Source organism: Tursiops truncatus, chromosome 9 (assembly GCF_011762595.2).
Source record: "Tursiops truncatus isolate mTurTru1 chromosome 9, mTurTru1.mat.Y, whole genome shotgun sequence".
NCBI classification, from domain to species: domain Eukaryota; kingdom Metazoa; phylum Chordata; class Mammalia; order Artiodactyla; family Delphinidae; genus Tursiops; species Tursiops truncatus.
The window spans coordinates 34,620,213-34,641,869 of record NC_047042.1 but is presented as its reverse complement, the minus strand read 5'-3'; the positions used below and the strand labels follow the sequence as shown (position 1 = coordinate 34,641,869).

At 35.9% G+C, this 21,657-nt stretch overlaps 1 protein-coding gene across 12 annotated transcripts in view; it reads left to right on the top strand.

The window, feature by feature from the left end:
* The window catches only part of HDAC9 (histone deacetylase 9), a 576,603-nt gene that overhangs the window by 256,958 nt on the left and 297,988 nt on the right, over nucleotides 1–21,657 (top strand). For all 12 annotated transcript variants that reach the window (XM_073809646.1, XM_033862982.2, XM_033862975.2 and 9 more), the window contains 2 exons: nucleotides 6,301–6,434; nucleotides 17,540–17,660. In XM_073809646.1, coding sequence (XP_073665747.1) covers nucleotides 6,301–6,434; nucleotides 17,540–17,660 — 255 coding nt within the window. The remainder of the gene's footprint in view (nucleotides 1–6,300; nucleotides 6,435–17,539; nucleotides 17,661–21,657) is intronic.

Genomic DNA, 21,657 nt, shown 5'->3' with positions numbered 1-21,657 from the left:
GCACATGAAGCAACTGACAAAGCATTAATCTCCCAAGTTTACAAACAGCTCATGCAGCTCAATGTAAAAAAAAGAAAAAAACACTCAATCCAAAAATGGGCAGAAGACCTAAATAGACCTTTCTCCAAAGATATACAGATCGCCAACAGACACATGAAAGGATGCTCAACATCACTGATCATTAGAGAGATGCAAATCAAAACTACAATGAGGTATCACCTCACACCAGTCAGAATGGCCATCATCAGAAATCTACAAATGATAAATGCTGGAGAGGGTGTGGAGAAAAGGGAACCCTCTTGCACTGTTGGTGGGAATGTAACTTGATATAGCCACCATGGAGAACAGTATGGAGGTTCCTTAAACTAAAAATAGAACTACCATATGACCCAGCAATCCCACTACTGGGCATATACCCTGAGAAAACCATAATTCAAAGAGTCATGCACCCCAATGTTCACTGCAGCAATATTTACAATAGCAAGGACATGGAAGCAACCTAAGTGTCCATCGACAGATGAATGGATAAAGAAGATGTGGCACATATATACAATGCAATATTACTCAGCCATAAAAAGAAACGAAATTGAGTTATTTTTAGTGAGGTGGATGGACCTAGAGTCTGTCATACTGAGTGAAGTAAGTCAGAAGGAGAAAAACAAATAGCATATGCTAACACATATATATGGAATCAAAAAAAAAAAAGTTATGAAGAACCTAGGGGCAGGACAGGAATAAAGACGCAGACATAGGGAATGGACCTGAGGACACGGGGAAGGGGAAGGGGAAGCTAGGATGAAGTGAGAGAGTGATATGGACATATATACACTACCAAATGTAAAATCGATAGCTAGTGGGAAGCAGCCGCATAGCACTGGGAGACCAGCTCGGTGCTTTGTGACCACCTAGAGGGATGGGACAGGGAGGGTGGGAGGGAGGGAGACGCAAGAGGGAGGAGAAATGGGGATATATGTATATGTATAGCTGATTCACTTTGTTATAAAGCAGAAACTAACACACCATTGTAAAGCAATTATACTCCAATAAAGATATTAAAAAAAATTTTGTACTATCTGGTACTTTGTTTTAGGTGTTCCTGTTAATAGATATTATAACAAATAATTCAGGTATTAGAATGTAAAGAGTATAGTAGAAATAGAAAAAATTAGGCAAGATAAACCTCATGGATAGGTTAGAATTATGGTTAGAAAGTATAACAGCTGCTGTGGGTATGATTTAGAGGTTATTAGAAATGACCCTTACTTCAAAATAGCTCCTTGTATCCATTTTAGTAATTCTACCAATTGCAGGCCATTTTTTAAAGATTTTTTTTTTATTTTTAAAAGGTCATCTTTGACCTCCCCACCCTGTATTTTTGTTTCTTCCTTACCATACAGAGTCTTAAAAAAACATGTCATAAAAGTATATTCGTAAGTACCTCACGTTTACTGCTAGATCATAAGTTAAATGTAATAAAATGAAGTTGCTGGTGCCTGGATCATTGTGAGCATTCACTGACTGTTTACTGAACCTGCATCTTTTAGGAAAGATATTATGTTATATATATATTTGTGTTGTGCTTGGTTCAGTTCTTTGGCCCTGAAAAGTGTTTAGTATGTGTTGTTGAGCAAATCCTTAGGAAGGTATGAAACCTCAGGCTTTAACCAGAAAAGCAGTGTGAAGCTGAATGTTAAGAACTTGTGATCAGGATCAGGAGTTTTAGGTCTAAAGATTCTAGACTCAACTTTCCTAATAGACCAAGGTGGACTCAGCCTCGCAATCATGTAAGATTGAGCATAAACCTGAAGATATGAATGGCTTCTATGGCTAAATAATGACTTAACTACACGCAATGATTAAGGAAAGGGAAAGATGCTGCACTTTGTGCTTCCTCATTTAATAAAACTGAAAGCCAGAGTAAGCACAAAGTCCAAGCTTATCTAAAAAAACATATCAAAAAATTTTGAGAGTTTTTTTTTGTAGAAAATAAACTACTAGAGTTTAAAATTCAGGTAAGGCTTTATGTTAAGACTCCTTTGTGTATTTTCTCAAAACTTAATTTTAACTCTTGTCCCATTGATTGAGAGAGATTGATCCATTGGCTTATGTTGTAAGTGGTAACCAGTGAGGCAGAAAGGGTCAAAGAAAAGTAGCATTCCATATGAATCCCAAAGAGAAGATCAGGCTTGTTTCTCACCCTATAAGTTTTTGTTACTGGAAAAAAAAAAAAAAAAAAAGGAAAAAAGAGAGAAGAAAATAATGGAGATGAAGGATGAGGTTAAGTCTCACCTTGCAGTGTACCTGTTAACACCTCATTGCTAGGTCATTAAGATGAGTAAGTGGAGGTTTGGGGTTCCAGACTTTATTTATTTTCTCTTAAGTTCAAATGTCTTTCCAGGAGTTCCTGGACTTTGTATTATAATCTCCAGATACTTGGCAATAAATTTCAGCTACCATAACCTGTTTAATAAATTTTTTTTGGCAGTGGCTTATGGAGAAAATTTTGTTAAAAGAGGAATGATTACTATGGAGGTGAAGTTAGATATGTCAAGAGATGAAATAGTGAAAAAAATAAGCAACTTAATGATTAGAATCTCTACTCTTAATATGTTTTCAGAATGAGGGAAATACTGTATTTTATGTTTCCATGTTAATCATTAATATATCCTTCATGCAGCGCAAAACTGTGGTTGAAAATATGTTAAACAGTTCCTTTTATGTAGTAGCAACTCATAAATAAATACTTGATATATCTGAACTGTGGAGACATGTCTTATATATCATTGTATTTTTTAAAATAAATTTATTTATTTATTTTTGGCTGCATTGGGTCTTTGTTGCTGTGCGAGGGCTTTCTCTAGTTGCGGCGAGGGGGGGCTACTCTTCATTGTGGTGCACGGCGGTCTTCTCATTGTGGTGGCTTCTCTTGTTGGGGAGCGCGGGCTCTAGGCATGCGGACTTAAGTATCTGTGGTACACGGGCTTCAGTAGTTGTGTCTCGTGGGCTTTAGAGCGGAGGCTCAGTAGTTGTGGCTCACGGGCTTAGTTGCTCCGCGGCATGTGGGATCTTCCCGGACGAGGGTTTGAACCCATGTCCCCTCCATTGGCAGGCGGATTCTTAACCACTGCACAACCAGGGAAGTCCCTATCATTGTATTTTTAATGTTTCTTTTTATGCCTGCTTCCTTTTTTTTTTCCTGCCTTCCCTCTTGTCTCCCTTTTGACTTTATTTAAAAATATTTATTCATCTCTTTTTTATGCAAAATGCCATGTAGAAATATAACGAGTAAAATAAATGCCTGTATTAGAGGCACTGGCCAGTTGGAAGGTAAGGCAAATAAAATAACAGGTAGAACATTAAAGAAATAAGGCTATAAATACTTCAGTAGTCCAATGAGGTCCACCAAGTAGGTTCATCAAGGAGGTCTTTATAATGGAGATATCTGACTGACTTCTTGCATCAGTTCATTGATTTATGTTTTTCATTCATTAAAAGTACTTTTGAGGATCTACTATATTCCAAGCATGGTTTACAGACACGAAAAGTTCAGAGGTAAACAATACAACTCTAGTCTGTGTTTTCATAGATCTTACCAGATAGTAAAGAAAATATACAATTAACAATATTATACAACAGTCACAGAATTGTGCTAAATGTTCCGAGGAAGACCTAGAAGAACTAGTAGAGCATATAGTAGGAGATCTAATTTAGAGATCCCAGGGAATGCTTTATTGAGGAAGTGACATTAAAACAATTTTGGGGCTTCCCTGGTGCGGCAGTGGTTGGGAGTCCGCCTGCCGATGCAGGGGACACGGGTTCGTGCCCCGGTCCGGAAAGTTCCCACATGCCGCGGAGCGGTCTGGCCCGTGAGCCATGGCCGCTGAGCCTGCGCATCCAGAGCCTGTGCTCCGTAAAACAATTTTGAAGAATGTATAGGTATAAGCCAAATGAAGGCTAGAGTTACGGAGGCAAGAAGGAAGAATTTTGGTCATAGATGGGATAGCATGTATGACGATCCTAAGGCTGGTATGATTTTGAGTCTTTTGAGGAGTGGAAGGTAAACCTTTGTGGGAGAAATAGAGGTCAAGTGAGGGAAGAGTATGAGATGAAGCTGGAGAAGTGGAGAAGGGTCTGTGTATGCTGCCTTGAGAAATTTTAACCTCATCTTTGAAGTCACCGAAGGGTTTAAGCAAAGGTGGCTACTGTTAAGTGGCAAATAGCATAGAGTGAAAGTCAGATAGCCAGTTACAAGGCTATCTCAGGAGTTCAGATTAAAGATAATAGCACCTTGGATTTTGTATGGTTTTGGCATTGGAGTTAAGAGAGTGATTCATTATGTATCTTCCAGGGAAAGTAGACAATACTTGTTGGTTCGTTGGAGAGGGAGTGTCAAGAGGACTGTAAGATTTCGTATATGAGCAATGGTGGATTATGATATCCTTTACTGAAATGAGGAACAGTGTGTGAAGTTTAAGATTATGAGCTCAAATCTATGATAGTCTCACTTTATGAAAACAAATGCAGATTTTGGAGGGGCAATTTAGACAAGTGTGCAAGTGTACTGCTCAGAAGGGAGATCAGCACTGAAGATGAAAATGTGAGAGTTAGGGGCACAAGGAGGGATTTTGAAGCCATTGTGTCGATGTTACGCATCAAGAGGGTATCATGCTGAGTGAAACACGGCAGACAGAGAAAGACAAATACCCTATAATCTAAAATCTGTATGTTTAGACCTGGAATCTAAGAAACAAAGCAAAATGAAAACAGACTCAAATGTGTAGTTGCCAGAGGGAAGGGGGTTGGAGAGTTGGGCCAAATAGGTGAAGGGGATTAAGAGGTACAAACCTCCAGTTATAAGTAAGCCACAGGGGTGTAATACACAGCATAAAGGATATGGTCAAAAATATTGTAATAACTTTGTATGGGGACAGATGGTTACTAGACTTATTGTGGTGATCATTTTGTAATGTATGCAAATGTCGAATCACTATGTAGTACACCTTAAACTAACGTAATATTGTATGTCAGCTATATTTCAATTAATAGAAAATAGTGGATGTTATTTGGGCCAGCAAAATGATATTTTTTCCTAGACATAATTTTTGCCACATGGTTCCAAATACACATGTCATTCTGCTGCATGATTTTAATACAGTCAGGGACAAGTATTTTCCCCTCTTGAGTAACAGGGACAAGTATTTCTCCCTCTTGAGTAACATTCCTCTAACACAATAATGTAAGGGAGAATAAAATGCATTAATTGAACCTACTTTTTAACACTAATTGCTTGTATAGTATCTGTTCTTGAATAGATATTTAGAAATTTCTTATGATGGATTCTTCTGCCCTCACTCCATGCCCCCAGAGAATGTATTTTGATGGTAATTTATTGGAATATTTGATTGGTTAAATAATGTCTTATGTCAGGCAATTTTGTAAATAACATGTTCCCCCCCGCAAGGAATCGGGTTAAGGGTGGAAACGCTTTTATAGTAATTATTATCTAATTTGTTGCTTTAAAGAGCCCTATTTTATATATCCCTAATAGTTCATTTCATCAAATGTTTATAAAATCTTCCCCATCAAAGGGTGTAACTGAAATATGAAATGTGTTAACTCATGATAATTTAAGAGCAGAGTTTGTTAAGTATCTATGTGATCTCTACTAAAGGTATTGCAGCTGACTTACTCGTTTTTTACAAGAAACACTTCAGTGTTCCACAATCTAAATTATAGATTTTATTTTATTATAAAATAAGAAGAAGCTCTTTCTGCATAACTTTGAAGAAATTGATAAGCAGAATAGGCAAGCAGTTGGAAACTCTTCCAGTTTATTACAGATGTCACATGATCTAAAGTAAGGCTAGAATTACTCTTGAAATAAATTCACAATTTAAAGAGTCAGCTCATTTTGTGGCTTCACTGATAAAATTGAAACCTCTACTGAATTGAATTATCTGTCTAAAAATGTTTCATAATGATTTAAGATACTGGTAAAATTACAGTATTTTTTTAAACCTGAAATGTCTTAAGTATCGCCATCTTTATTACTTTACTACTAAGTAAGCTAGGGTCTGAGTACTGATTAATCCATGAGTTGAGTTCTTTGCATATATATCCAGATCCATAGAGCTAAATAGCTCTGTGTGCTTCCTGGGAATTTGTGGATATGTATTATTTCTCCATTTGTAAATTTATTTGGAAAAGAATGCCTTTTTTGGAGCAATCATATTGTCATGTAACTTGTATCATTCCTTTGTATCATTACTCATCTTGTGCTGTGTTTTCTTTGTCCTGAAGGAATTGCCTATGATCCTCTGATGCTGAAACACCAGTGCATTTGTGGCAATTCCACCACCCACCCTGAGCACGCTGGACGCATACAGAGCATCTGGTCACGGCTGCAAGAAACTGGGTTGCTAAATAAATGTGAGGTAATCCTGAATTGGCCACACTCTTTTACTTACTTAAATAAATCATGTAAAGAGGCCAGTATTCAATTGGGTAGGTGTAGAAAAATGTTAACTCTGTAGTACAAACACCATGATTGATGAACCATCGTAGACATTAGTAGCATAGAACTTATAACCTGACACTGGGCTGGGCACACAGTGGGTACTCAGTCTGTGTTGATGGACTGAGCAGCTGCCTGATGTATGTGCTATTACTGCAGCGTTTTTCTGTACACACGGTAGTATTCTAGGTATCATTTATTGAGTTAATTTTCTGAGAAACTCTTCGCAAACTGTTAAGTGCTCAGTAGTTGTTATTTCTTGTTATAAGCGATACTCTGAACTAACGTATATGCCGATTTTGCCTCGTGGAAATGAATAGTTTTAAAAGATTAACTGTCTTCTTACCAAGAAAAGTCACTTCTTTTTATTGATGTTTAGATTCATTTCTGTAGATTCTTGGTGAGTCTCATTTTTTATTTAGAAAAATTAGTTTCTTTAGGCTTTCAAAAGTTAAAAGTAAAAATGTTATCAGGTCAAAAAGACTCCCATTGTCAAATCTGCAAAATATATAACAACCAGCAGTTGTTTGATTTAGTTGCTGTAAATGTCCAAAGTTGCTTAAGATCCAGTAACAGTCTATATTTGAGTCTGAAACTTTTTTAAAAGAAAAATATCCCCCATGTGTTTTCTTACATTACCTTAACATTTATTGATCAAAAGCACTTTTTCTTGGGTCTATATTCTGTTCCAGATGTGTTCTAGGGACTAGAATTATGGAATTTCACAAGGCAAACATGGTCCCTATTCTTATAGACTGATAATTTAACATGTTGCGGAACATATTTGGTTCTGTTATCCTTCTTTATAGAGCAATGAAGGGAATCTAACTAGTTCTTACCAGTTTGGGAAAAAAGTAAATGGATAATATTGATATTTTGACCATAGTTATGTCAGAAGGAAACTAATACTTTGAAACCATACTAAATTCACTGTACTTTGATAAAATGAAGACAATCTTTTGTGACTACTTTTGAGTTAATTGAGTTAACTGATTTTGACAATCGAAAATGTAGTCAATAAAATTCTATTCAAAGCCAATTTACTTTAAAGTGAACCTGTAAAATATTTCAGTTGAAATAGACATGCCAAAGCAGACAGACTATTTCTTAGAGTAAAGTGCACTTGCCTCTATTTGATAGCAGGGGTTAATTCAGTCTGATCTTTCTTCTCTGCAAAGTACTAAAAATAACTGACTTTTAAAGATGCAAACTCATTCATTCGTTGTGTTCATTTCTAAGGATAAATTATTTTCTTTATTGATTTTCTCTTTTGAAGATGAACTGTCTCATCTTACAAGGGGATTAAATGGTTATTCTCTTTACATCAAAATATAGATAATGTCGATGGGTCATTCAGCAGTTGGGATTGTAAATGAATACGTCAGAGCAGTGTATACAGACTTAGTTTCACAAGTTTTATTATGTGTTGATAATAGAATTATCAAATGTTTTTCATATGTGGAGTTCTGCTTTTGATTAAATGTATCCTTTACCTAGAAACCCCAAAGTGACAGAATTTCAGCTAGATTTATTTCTCTGGTTCTTTCCTGAGTGAAAGTCTATTATTCATATTTTTCCAGTAGCATCCATATTATATGGCAGAAGGCTTTCATACTCTTTGGTAAATTTTAGAGTTATCTTCAAGGTTTTCATGATTTTGATAATGCAGTTTGGAAGCCAAACCACTCTATTGTCTGCACAATCCTATATGGAGCCGGTAAAGTAAACCATCAAGGAGACTTACTTGTGGTAGACTAGCCTTAATGGATATTTATTCATGAGAGTGTTCCTGTCTCACCTTCGCATCTACTATAGATGTTTCCTAGCTTGGCTGTCTCTCTTTACTTTTGCAAGCTGAGGCATTGCTGTTTACATTTTTTTCACTTTCAAGTCTTTGTTATATCCTGAAGCCCTGCCCCACCTGCTCCAAATTAGCAGTGCCTGATGGTAGCCTGAAATGCATTGTTAGTTTGTGATATCCCTTAAATCTGTTCCCTGAAGGAACACTATTTATGAAAGGAGCAAAGTGCAGAAGTAAATGGAATGTAATATGGTTCACACTGGTCTTAAAATTTAAAAGTCTATTATCCTTTTGTGATCAGTCTTCTTCTTCTGTTCCTGGTACATCACATTATTTTAGTCTTGTATTATTTGAAACCATGAAATTCAGTTTATACAACAGCACTGCTGATGTGACATCAGACCCAGGATGAAATGTTAGAAGAACAGTGGGCACCCCACAGTTGAGTGAGAATGAGTGAGTCTATTCCAGTCCAGTCAGCAAAGACGGGTCTCTCTAGCAGACAATCACACAATTAACAAATAATGCACTTGAAAGCCCAGATTGGCAGATTGGCTCTTAATGAAGACCAAGCACAAAAGTCTGATCCAAAACTTTAAAAGTGCAAACAGAACACTCTTTTTCCTAACATAGTTTAAGAACAGTTCAGCAGGTGTTTGCTTTCCTAAGTGATGAAATTGTTGCCCATATTATTTATTTGCTCCTGTGTTATCAAAACATCTATGACTTATGCTGACCTAATCCAAAACATGCCATAGAATTTCACTGGGACAGGAGGTAAGGAGTCTCAATTCTGCTGGCGTACAGAGAAAAAAATGCTTTCCTCAGCCAATGGAGTAGTCAGTGTTGCAATTAAACAATGATTATGATAGAAAAGATGGCAATTTGAAAACGTTGAAAGGGCTTCTTTGTTTTTAAACAAGAGTCTGATCCACAAATCAAACTTATGTATCGTTTCAATTCATTTATCAGTGTAGAAAATTAACCAAAATGGATTCCTTCAAAGGTTATTGTTCAGTGTTAGAGTTGACCTTCGTCCTGCCATTAATTATCTGTGTACTTTTGTCAGATCATTTAACCTTAGTGATCTTTGGTTTTCCCATATGTAAGATGAGGGTGTTAAGCAGGATATTTGCTAGGATCTTTCAGCTCTAGTATCATATGAAATTAGATGCCTAAGAAGTTAATTTGGAGCATAACACTTTCTTTGGTTAAGAGTAGACAAAACTTTTAGGATGTTTTAGTAAACATATTGCTTTTAGTTTGTAAGCTATAGTGTAAATTGGCTGTGCTTACAGTCCTGATTGGCAGCCAGAGAAAACATTAGTCCTTATTATATTAGATTACAGTGGTTACATGGGTTAACTTCTCTTGGCATGACGTGGCACTGTTTTAAAAAAATTGAAATAGTTAATAGTCCCTCATGCCAATACCATTTAGTTGTTTCCCCTATTGAATCATTCACACTGAGTTTAGTGATTCTGTTGGGAGTAAAAAGCAAAACCAGCAGCTTTCTTGTCACCATAAGAAATGGGTCTGGAGGGGTCATTTGGTGTCCTCTTTGGGAATAAGCTCTTGGATTAGGTAGCCAGGTTTCTGAAGTGTGTGTGCCCCTGAAGAAAAAGATGTGCTCTTCTGTGCTTAAAAAATTGCAGAGGTTGACCCATCATCTGTTAGAAATGCACTTGCAGGTGTTTTTCCAGAAGTGCTCATGACTCTCAGCCCACCACGCCACCCACAGACATTTGCTTGCTCTCACATTTGTTTTGAGAATAATAACATTTTATAATGCTTTTGTTGGATTACACATTATATGGAATTTGCATTGCCTCTTTGTGACTAATATTGAATAACTTTGTTTCGCTTAATTCATAAGTAAAAACCATAAGCAACATACTGTGCTGAAATGTTTAACTCCTTTATTCAAGTGCCAACACAAAGTAATTACAAACAATTCTGGGACACAGAACCAAGCTACTGTTGCCCCTTCTGGGACTTCTCAGCCATTCCAGTGAAAAATGTAGAGAGCAGGTTTAGTGTAAAATCTTAAGATGCCAGGGAGCTCAGGGATAGGGTCTCCAGCACACTTTCCTGCACACACAAGTGATTTTTAAAATACCTTTTGTAAATCTAAATAAAGAAATATAATACTCTTTAGAAAAACTCAATTTTGAAGTGTGCAAGTTTTCTGACTTGACGGTTACAAAGTACTAAACATTGCAAGTTAATGGAAATTCAATTAAACATTTGTTTTATGGACTAATCTAACTAGATGGCAGCACATAACAGCTTACTGTTTTGTTTAGTTTGCAAAAAACTTTTGTGTGTGTGCTTGTGTCTTAGAATCTAACCACAAAGCAATAAGAAACTCAAACAGGGAATCTGGTGAATTGTCTCTAAAGGATATGGCAGTTATGGAAAGAAGTACAAATGATCTAGATGTGATGAGTAAACCAAGGTGTCATTATTCTGAGAGAAATTTGTATAACCCAGTAGAGTGGACCCTGGCAGATAAATAACGTTAAAAATACGTGTGCAGCCCATAATCAGAATTAAGATGATTTGGAATTTTTTTTTTTGATTTTGATTTCTGCAAAAAAAAAATTAATGTGGAAAACAACCAATAAAAGGAAGTAAGACAGGCTGCCCTTCTGAGTCCATTTGGAAAGTGATACAGGATTTTTTTTTTTAAACAGCAGCATTAAAGCTTATTAGCAAAAAATGACTAGTTATATGGATTTGAACTGTCTGAAAGTTGTTGTGCTAAAGTAACAAAATATTTATTGTGACAAATTTGTTTCATACATGATTATTATAAAAAAATGCTTCAACCCAAATCAGTAAAATGTTCATTACAATGTTTAAAAAAATAATTACAACATAGGAGATTCAGTTGCATAAAAATTGTGAAAATTGAGCCAGTACACTAAGGCATAACATTTTTTTCTTACTTTCTGATGAGCATAATGGTTTGAAATGAGTGGACACAAAACTGGAAAAAAAGTACATAGTACATACGCTTTTTACCACCCAGACATTTGTTATTGAATGGACTTGCTGTGTTCTGAAGTACTTTTGAAATTATTCTATGCCCTGAACTACTTTTAAATAAATTGTAATGACTGAATCCAGCAGTATTACATGCAAGTAGATGACACTTGTTATTTTGAAGATCAGATAAACTTTTTTTTTTTTACTCTCCAACCTTCTCTCTGCCAGCCATTTATTTTAGCTATGTTGGTTAGTACAGGGTCAGCATCTTGAATTCACTTATGAGCAGGAAGAATGGACAGCTCCCTCTAAGATGTGGTTCTTGACCTAGGTTACCCATTAAAATCCACTGGGTGGGTCTCAGTTTCTGGATGCCTAGGTTGTAACCAAAGTTAAGCAGGAGCTCTGAACGTATGACCCAGACATTAATACCTTTTAAACTTATGCAGCTGATTCCAAGGTTCACCAATATTAAAAATCAACAGAAACTCAGTTTCTTAACATAAACTTAATGAGGTAGAGACAAAGAGGTGAATGGAGTCAAATATTTGGAGATGGGAGAGTAACAAAAGTAAACATTTACCTGAGAAACAAAGGTGGTATTAACTCAGAAGTTTCATGCACAAAAATTTTTTTAAATTGGGAAAAATGTTCTTTATTTTGAAGTTGTCATGGGATAGGAAAATGAGTTCTAAAAAATACTCTTCTTTTTCAAATATGATTAAGCATTTTTTAAAAATGGGCTTCAAAGAAAACCTGGCATCTTTTTGAAAACCTTCATAGTGAGATCTCCTCTCTTGCTTCAACCATGGTAATTTATCATTTCAATTATGATATTTGCTTGCCCAAGGCAAATCTATAAATCAAAATGAAGGATATTTTATTGAGTGTTGTATATAAGGTAATTTCTCATAGCCATTTTAGGGCTTACCATTTTCACTTACCATTCTAGGGCTAAAAGTAATTTGGTTAAATCTCCTTATGTTTATAGATGAAGAAACAAAGCTCCAGAAAGGTACCTCATAGCAGGCTATGGGCACGTTAAGGACATGTGACAGTCAGAACCCAGAACTCAGGGCTCCTGACTTGCAATTCACTTTCTTTTCATATGACTGACAGAAAGGACCAAGAGCTTGTCGGACTGCCTGCTGGCTTAGTAGCCGCCTTCCTGCTTTCATTCCCCTTTCCTTATAAGAAAGCCTCTGAGGAGAACAGGTTATTAGATGATGAGGGATCTATGGAAGGAGAGAATGCAGTGCGGGGAGGGGATAGAAACTATCTTCTTTGTAACATTTAAAGAAGCAGTTGGTTGTAGCATTTGAAAACGCCGGTTGGTAAGCTTGGGCATGAGCAATGAGACCGGATTTTTTGTGTTTGTTTAAGAGAGGAAAGAGTATTGACAATAATGAATAGGTGTGAACTGATTTGTTAAATATTAAGAATGGGGTTTGTAACAGAGGGTAACTTTGACAGTCATAAGTCATTTATGATTCTTTAGTTTAACTCTGTAAGTCTGCAGCCCTGCAGATCTTTGTAGGAAAAAATAAAAAACGCATCCCTATATTTAGGGACACTGGATGAAATATTTTCAGAAAATGAGATATTTCAGTGGAAATTCTTGCCTAATATGTCACCACTTTGAAAATGATTAAAGAAAATGGGGTCTCCCCCAGCAGAGGCAGGTACTTTGACTTGTCAAATTGAAGTTGGACATTTTCTCTTAGTTTGGAACTGCCACAAAATAAGCCCTTTCATGTCCTCAGTAATACCAAACCAATGCAATCCATCTGTTCTGCTAAATTATTTCTAGTTCCCTAACCAAAGGCACTGCTTTTTCATGCATTTTATCATGATTTTATGCCCTTTATTATATTTTACAAAAGGTTCTGATTCCTCCAGGGCCAATGAGAACTGATTAGGACACTGGCCTCAATCCAGGCTTTGAACAGAGGAGGGGAAGGAATAGAACTATTTCCTTTTTTCCCTGCTCCTTGGCAGAAAAAAATATGAATCTATACCGTGTGTGTGCTCTGTGTGTGGGTAGGCTGCATTTTATCCTGTCACAGTATGACTTTGTAGATCATGTTCAGGACATTCCTTCTATAATCAGGTTGCATTAACAGGCTTTAATTCAGAAAGACTACTTCTTTAGGAAAAAACCACGGTGTGTTGTGATACTCAATGATATGGTCATTTTGAACAACTTTAGCAAACTTCAAACGTGAATGTATACTGTTTGGGGCTCTGATCTAATAAATAAGATCATATTCCTCGGGTGCTTAGCACAGGGTAGGCGCTCAGGGCGCATGAGTTCCTTTCCTGCTTTCAAGGAAGAAACTACTTGAGTGCAAGTCACAGAGAATGGAAATAGAATAATGAATACCTCCTACATGACAGCGTTTCTTTACTAAGAAATTGAAGGAAGAGCTATAAGGTTTCTTTCTTAGACTTATATTGGCAAGTTACTTAAGACCTATATTTGCATCTCAAGTGAGAAATACCCAGGTGGAGACCCATGCCATCCTTTATATGCATTGAGTGTCCGAATATACTCAGAATTCTCAAAAATTCTTTTGGTCAAACTCATAGATGACTTTAGCTAGGCATCCTGCAGGCTAAATATCTCTGAGAACGGAAATCAGTATCTCCCTAAATTACAGTTATCAGAGCACTTTATCCTATTTTCTGACTCATTGTGCTCTTGACCTTTGGCTCAAAAGCGCATCATGAGACAAAATTGAAGGAATAAAGGGTACACAGGAAATAGAAAATATGGGAAGGGATTAAACGGAACTATCTATATTTAAGCATAAACACATAACTTAATAAATTACTGATGATGATACCAGAAAATGAAAACTGCTGGAGACCTCAATTTGAGAGGAAAAGTAGAATGTGACAAATTTAAGACATCTGATAATAGTGAGGCAAAACGAACTAATAAGAAAGGAGAGCTGGTTCTGTTTCAGAATTTTTAGTTAGACCTCCACGGAGTTCCCACAGCAGTGCCTCTTGGAGGTATAAATCTCAGAGCATGCTTTCTCCAGATCCTTTCTCCAGGTAGAAACATGTTTTCATATTGAACTGGTTTTCACTGCCCTCTTTCTGTAGAAACATGTACACCCTGTTTGTGGGTCTTGTTTTCCAGCGGCCTTAAACGCAGAAAGTGATCGTCAAGAATTAGTGCTTATATTTAGCGTAAATATTTTTTAAAGAAACATTTTCTATAATAATAAAAAGAGTCATTGTAAAATGCTTCCTGGGAATCAAAAAGAAGTGTGGTGGGGGGAGGTGAAGAAATCAAAGGAAATACTTGTATACTTTGTTACATTTTAGTAGTGAAGGGGAGGTCTTGAGTATACTAAAAAGTAATACTCTTAGAAGAAGTGAAAGCTAAATAGGCTGGGCCAGATGCTCTATCCTTAGTGTCAGTTAACTGGTATTACACAAGGGAATGACTGAGATTCAGCAGGTGTTCTCTTAAGATTTATCAGTTCTTGAGCTACTGTCAATAATTGAATCTTGCTAGCAGATTATTTTTCAAATGTGTGATTGAACATTCAGCCTGAATACTAGTGGGATTGTGGGAGAATGAGAAAGGACTTAGGACAAGCATGGAATGTATGCTATGTAAATATATATGACTAGTTTGTGAAAACATAAAGATATATTTATTACTAATGGTATTTAATGTTACACCAGAGGCAAAAATTCAATGTAGAACTGAAAAATATCTTTATAGAAAAGGAGAAAGGGAAAAAATGATGGCGCTTCATGATAGTAGTCCAAACATGGGTCTGATAGTTAGCTACAGAGCTGGCATTGTTTAAGATAAAGATGTTTCACTGTATCAGCGTATAAGATGGTAGTGGCTATGGATTTCATAGACTCATAGAAGTGAGAGCTGGAAGCCCTGTTATTTCATGGTGTTCACTATTCTGCCAGACCAGGACCGGCTGCCGCAGTCTGGTTTCCAGTGTGCTGCTCATTCTAACATTAGATGACTCAGACCATGGAGTTACTACTACTTATCTTGGGGGATTTTCCTCCAGCTGAAATCTCCCAGTTAAAATGTTTCCCTTTAATAGTGACTTAGAACTTTCTCTTTCTCATTACTTGTCATTCTGCTTCTTTGGTTGTTCTGGTCTTCCATAAATGTCTCCAAATCTAATGTTTACCAGCAAGCCATCTAGGTCAATAACATGTTTGTTTATTGATCAGAGCAATGGTTGACCAGATGGCCATCATAAATTTGCCCTAGTCTTCAGCATTACCTACCTGGTTTAATTTTAACATTCAACGCCTACCTGGGAATAATTTCTCTAAAGCGTATTTTTATTTTTCTGGAAATGTAAATGGGGTGTCAAACAGAGGGAACTTCAGTGCCATCACAAAGAAATTCCATAAGCATTTGTTTATTCAGCACATAATGGCACAGTGTCAAGAAGTTTCTGTTTTACATCACTCCTGTTACCTTCTTCTTACCCCTTGGGTCCCTCACCATTCCTTTCTCACTGTGACATGATGATTTATTTTCAGTGACAAGCACCTCTACCCAGTAAAGCTCTAGGAAGTGTCAGTGTATCGAGGTTCTCCCTGCCTGCCCCCTCAGGGAACCACACAGCAGCAGCCACATCATCTTAAACTAGGGAGATTGAGCATGGAATTGTCTTGGTCCTGAGAGGTGTCGTTGTCACCTTATGTTTCCACATTAACTGGTAATTCATGGTCAGGAACATGAAAGGACAGGATTCCCTGAACAGATTCTCTCTGAATTTTACTGTAGTTCTCTGCTAATATATTACTTTACAAGTGTCTTGTTTTGATAGATATTTTAAGTAAAATATTAACACCGTTTGGGTAATTTTAGGAAAGCACAGCAATTTTTAAAATAAGGCTAATTAACTTCATACACCAGCACGTTTATTGGGCTCAGAGATGTGCCAGCTGAGAAATGTGACCAGGAAGAACACTTTGTCCATTGACTGACTGAGATTTAATTTATGTACAGTTTTGTCTGTGTTGAAGGACCATTCTTTGTTAGCTGAAGTGAACGTTTCTGCCTAGCATGGGTGTAAAAATATTGACTGAGTCTATAGAGTGTCTCAAACTGTCTCTGATTAAACAGCAGTTATTGTTTTTGTTTAATTTCCATTCTGTCACAAACTAATGCTTATATAAAATACATTAAAAATGAGATACTACAATAGTGAAATAAAAATTGAAGACATACAAGATTATATTTGATTCAGCAGACATAAAAATACTCTGTCAGATTACTATAAAAGTTTCTAAATATTTATTCTCAGCTTTATGCAGACCTCATCACAGACCATTCATAAACACTTCCTGAACTGTTACTGATCCCAGTGTTACATATTTTGAGTGACATTTGTCTAGACGACCACTGTTGTGAGGTGCACACACATGAAGTGATCAGCATATGGGTAATAATCAAATACATTAAAATGTATTGGTATTTACTTATGTCCTTTAAGAAACAGTAAGGAATTTGTTTCAACAAGTTCTTTGGGTGAGTGTGTAAAGTAAGAGTTGAATTTACTTGTTAGCTAAGCAATAGCTCCTGTTTGTTTTTAAGTTGGTACTTTTACAAAGGAGTTAACTATTAATTATTATTAATTTTTAATTATTATTAACTTTTTTGTTTGATGCTTTACATAATTATTTTATTTCATTTGTTCCTCACAGTAATACTATAAGGTAGATGTTATCTTCTTTTTTTTAATAAATTAATTTTTACTGGAGTATAATTGCTTTACAATGTGTTCGTTTCTACTGTCAGCAAAATGAATCAGCCATACATATACATATATCCCCTCCCTTTTGGACTTCCTTCCCATTCAGGTCACCACAGTGCATTAAGTAGAGTTCCCTGTGCTACACAGTATGTTCTCATTAGTTATCTATTTTATACATAGTATCAATAGTATATATGTGTCAATCCCAATCTTTTTTATAGATTTTTTTTTATGCCAAAGAAGAATATGCTTAATGTCAATTGCCCACTTAGGCATAAGCAATCCATTGGATCTGAACCTTGCATACACTTATTTTTCAAGTATTATTATGGTACCTCGTTAATGCAAATCCGTGTCACACTCCTACATGATGAAACTCCGACCATTATTAATCATCTTAAATGTGACTTGGGGTCTTATTTTCTCCTAAATGTTGTCAGTGAAGTACTGTAGGTCTCTGCTGTTTTCTTTCAGCGAATTCAAGGTCGAAAAGCCAGCCTGGAGGAAATACAGCTTGTTCATTCTGAACATCACTCGCTGTTGTATGGCACCAACCCCCTGGATGGACAGAAGCTGGACCCCAGGACACTACTAGGTCTGTATGGGCCTCCATTCTACTGAGAACAGCACATTCCAGCACTGTCATTAGTCAGCGCTGCTGTCAGTTCAAAATACTTGGCAAGCAGTGAGACAAAAAATCAGCTTTTCCAACAGCACTGCTCTGTGGAATGAGTCGTTTACAATAGAAGTCAATGTAGATGAAGAAAATCCCGCATTAGAAAAAATGACACTGCAAGTTTCATGATGTTTACTTTTATTTGAATAGCATTTGTTCACTGTGTTTTAGCTGACAGGAATAAATGCACTGTGGAGTTTGCTGGCTTACATTTTTAGACTAAAAAAAATAGTTTTTGTGTTCTTTATGCAAATTTATCTTCACCTTTCACATTTATTTTGTGTCTTTCAGTTCTTTTTTCTATGACCTTAACAGACAAAGGGTATAATACAACTTATTTTAAGTGAAAACTCCTTACTGCTACACGTAGAACACTGTATTTTATAGTAAGATTGCATTTTAAATCTTAATATTATCAGAGTTTAAAATCAAATTTATGTTTCACAGCTTTATATAGACTTTATATGAGCGATAGAAACAACAGATTTTGAAGAAAGTTCATGACAAAACCGTATTTTAACGGAAACAATCTATTAATTACGTTTATTCATAATCTTTTACAATGCAATAACAATACATGACATGGCAATGTATGACAGAAAGATCATGTTTTAAGTTTTTTAACTAAAAAAGGCATTTGAGGACTTTTTCTTGCCCCTTTCTTTCAAATAAACCTATTGTGTCAGTTCCAAATTATTGGACTCTTTCACGCAATTCAGTATTATTTCAAAATGATTTTATGTTAACTGGTCCTAAACAATTCAAAAGCAAGTGTATGACATGTAGTAGGCAGGCATCTTGGAAAGCAATTATAAGGGGAAATTAACAGTTACCAATTATAACGCTAAAAATCTGCCCTTTTAAAACAAGTGACAGGCATCCCTAAATTTATGAAATAAAGGTATATGGTTGAGTGTGTGTGTACATGTACATGCATGCAAGGTAGGGAGAAATTGACAGAAAAGGGAACACAGAAAAATTACTCAATTTTTAGAAAGCGTATTATGAAAATTTGATGATGAAAATCAATTTGTATAGTAGAATTAAAGTCATATATGGACTTCCCTGGTGACGCAGTGGTTAAGAATCCGCTTGCCAATGCAGGGGACACGGGTTCAAGCCCTGGTCTGGGAAGATCCCACATGCCACGGAGCAACTAAGCCCGTGCGCCACAGTTACTGAGCCTGTGCTCTAGAGCCTGTGCTCTGCAACAAGAGAAGCCACCACACTGAGAAGCCCACACACTGCAATGCAGAGTAGCCCCTGCTCGCCACAACTAGAGAAAGCACGCACGCAGCAACAAAGACACAATGCAGCCAATAAATAAATAAAATAAATTTATTAAAAAAATAATAAAATAAAATAAATATTCAAATTTCTTTAAAAAAAGAATTAAAGTTATATAGTAACATAAAGGACAGTGAGTCAATCTAAACATATATAATCTGTGTGGTTTTTTCTTCTTTCTGTTGAAGGAATCCATCTCTGCACATGCAGGTCTTTACATAAAGTACTTCTTTTGCTGTGGATACTGTCATAAATGTCCTTATTTTAACATGAATTAATAATCCCACCCAGTTTACCAAAATGATGAAGTAAACCAAACAATAACTTTCATGGTCTTCTGTGGTCGAAATACTGATGCATTTTAAAGATTGGAAGCTATGTCCATTTTGATTATTGTTAATTTAGTTAAGAGAAAACAAGTAGAAAACCTTCCCTATTTCTTTTCTTTTCTATATTTTTTAACTAGCTCTCAAATTATTATTCAACCTAAGCATAGGACTAGGTACTTTGGGTTTAGTTAAGATAAATTTACACATAGGTGTTTAGATGTTCCAAGACCACCATTATTCCACATTTTAAGAGAAAGGACATATTTGTAAAAGAAATGAAATTTAAACTCCGGCAACTTTGAACTGTCATACTTATGAAACATGGCAATACCACTTTTTTTTTAATGAAATTTGACACTTTTGAGAAAAACAGATTTTCTCAAAACACACGTATCATTTAAAGATTTGATGATTTAGAAATGAATTCTAATACATAATTTAGAACTTGGACAGAAGTCCTTTTCAAATATGTATGCAATGAAAACACCAAGTACCAATTATTTAATTTTTACAGTTTTGATCCAAATGGCCATTTATCTCATTAGTTCTGAATATTTAATGTGAGATAAAATTCATACAATTGATGATTTTAGAATCAACTTTAGATACACATGTGGAGTTCCATAGGCACCTCTCAGGGATCAGTGCAACGATGTCAGCCTTGAGTGCAAGCTACAGGAGTAAAGGTAACCAAGGATGTTGCATTGCTAGGTCTTCATATCGAGCACTAAATTCCTCTTTGATGATGCTTCTGAACTGTATCAGTTTCTCTCATGAATCCAGAAACTTGGCCAATTTTCCTCAATTCAGGGTCTCAGTTAAAAATCCCATTCTTTTAAAAGTTTAATTTTTCATAATTTTTTGTTCTTTGTGAAATTTGAGTTCTTGTGGCTTGTTTTTTGTATCTAAAAGACCAGATTGAAGCTGCCTTGTATGAATGTATAGAAATTCATAGCCATCAAGATATTTTCTCTCTCTTTATCCCTTTCTTTTTCTCCCACACATCCTCTTCTTCCTCTGATCCCTCCCAACACAGATGGTGAGGGAGGGGTTGTCGATGCACACACACAGTAAACTGAAATTTATTCAATTCTATGAATTCTCTGAATTTAATTGATACTACTACTTTTGATAGTTATGTTCTGGAGTTAGGAGAAAGGATTTAAACAAAAGTTCATTATGACCGGACCCATCAGTCTTCGTATGTTGAAAGACATCTATAGCTTATAAAATAATTAGATTTGAAAATGGGCAGCATTTATCTCTTTAACTACTCTAGACCCTGTAAGGTGACACTTTTCAAACATTCTCTTTAGTCATTTCTGCCGAGAGGTTTTTCCTTAGCATTAATATTCCTCTCATTCTTACTACCAGTTTTCGTTATCTTGTGGCTAGCCAGAGCTCAGTCCATGGGTGAGGCAATATAACATTATTAAAAAATAAATTGAGTCAGTTCAGTGAAATAAACATTTTTTGCATACTACTAAATTTAAATTATCGATTAATTTGGTTGTTTAATATTATTTAAACAGTACTAAGCTAGATTCTCCTCAAGTATTAAATCATTTATTTTCTGTATTCCCTTAGAGTTTAAGAATTTTTTAGATTACTTTAAAAATTACTTCAGTACACTGTAATATTATCTTTAACCTTTTTCACTGACTATGGAATGAAGAGTTCAGACATTAAAATATACATTATTATATATTTTAATTTCACATATGACATATGAATACATCCTTGCAAAATATTCAGTGACACAGAAATATCTTTGTTATGAGGAACAACTTAAGAAAACTTTTTACCTCTCCCCAAGCTATCCATAAATTTTTTTTTTTTTGCGGTACGCAGGCCTCTCACTGTTGTGGCCTCTCCCGTTGCAGAGCACAGGCTCAGTGGCCATGGCTTACGGGCCTAGCTGCTCCACGGCATGTGGGATCTTCCCGGACCAGGGCACGAACCCCTGTCCCCTGCATCGGCAGGCGGCCTCTCAACCACTGTGCCACCAGGGAAGCCCCCATAAAATTTTTTATGTATCTTTTACTGAAGTCAGTATTCCAGTTTTAATATTTTTTCATGATTTGTTTATTTTTTTTGTTGACTTTTCATCTTTTTTTCCGTGAGGCTCCTTATATATAATGAGATATCTTATTTTTTCATTTGCACTTACATTTTTCTTTATCATTTTCCATCTGTTAGCAATTGCATGTGAAAACTCATACAATTTATTGTTTTCAAAATAAACTTCCTTCTGTGACAGTAAAATCTATTTAGACTTTTACTGACATGATGTGAATTCC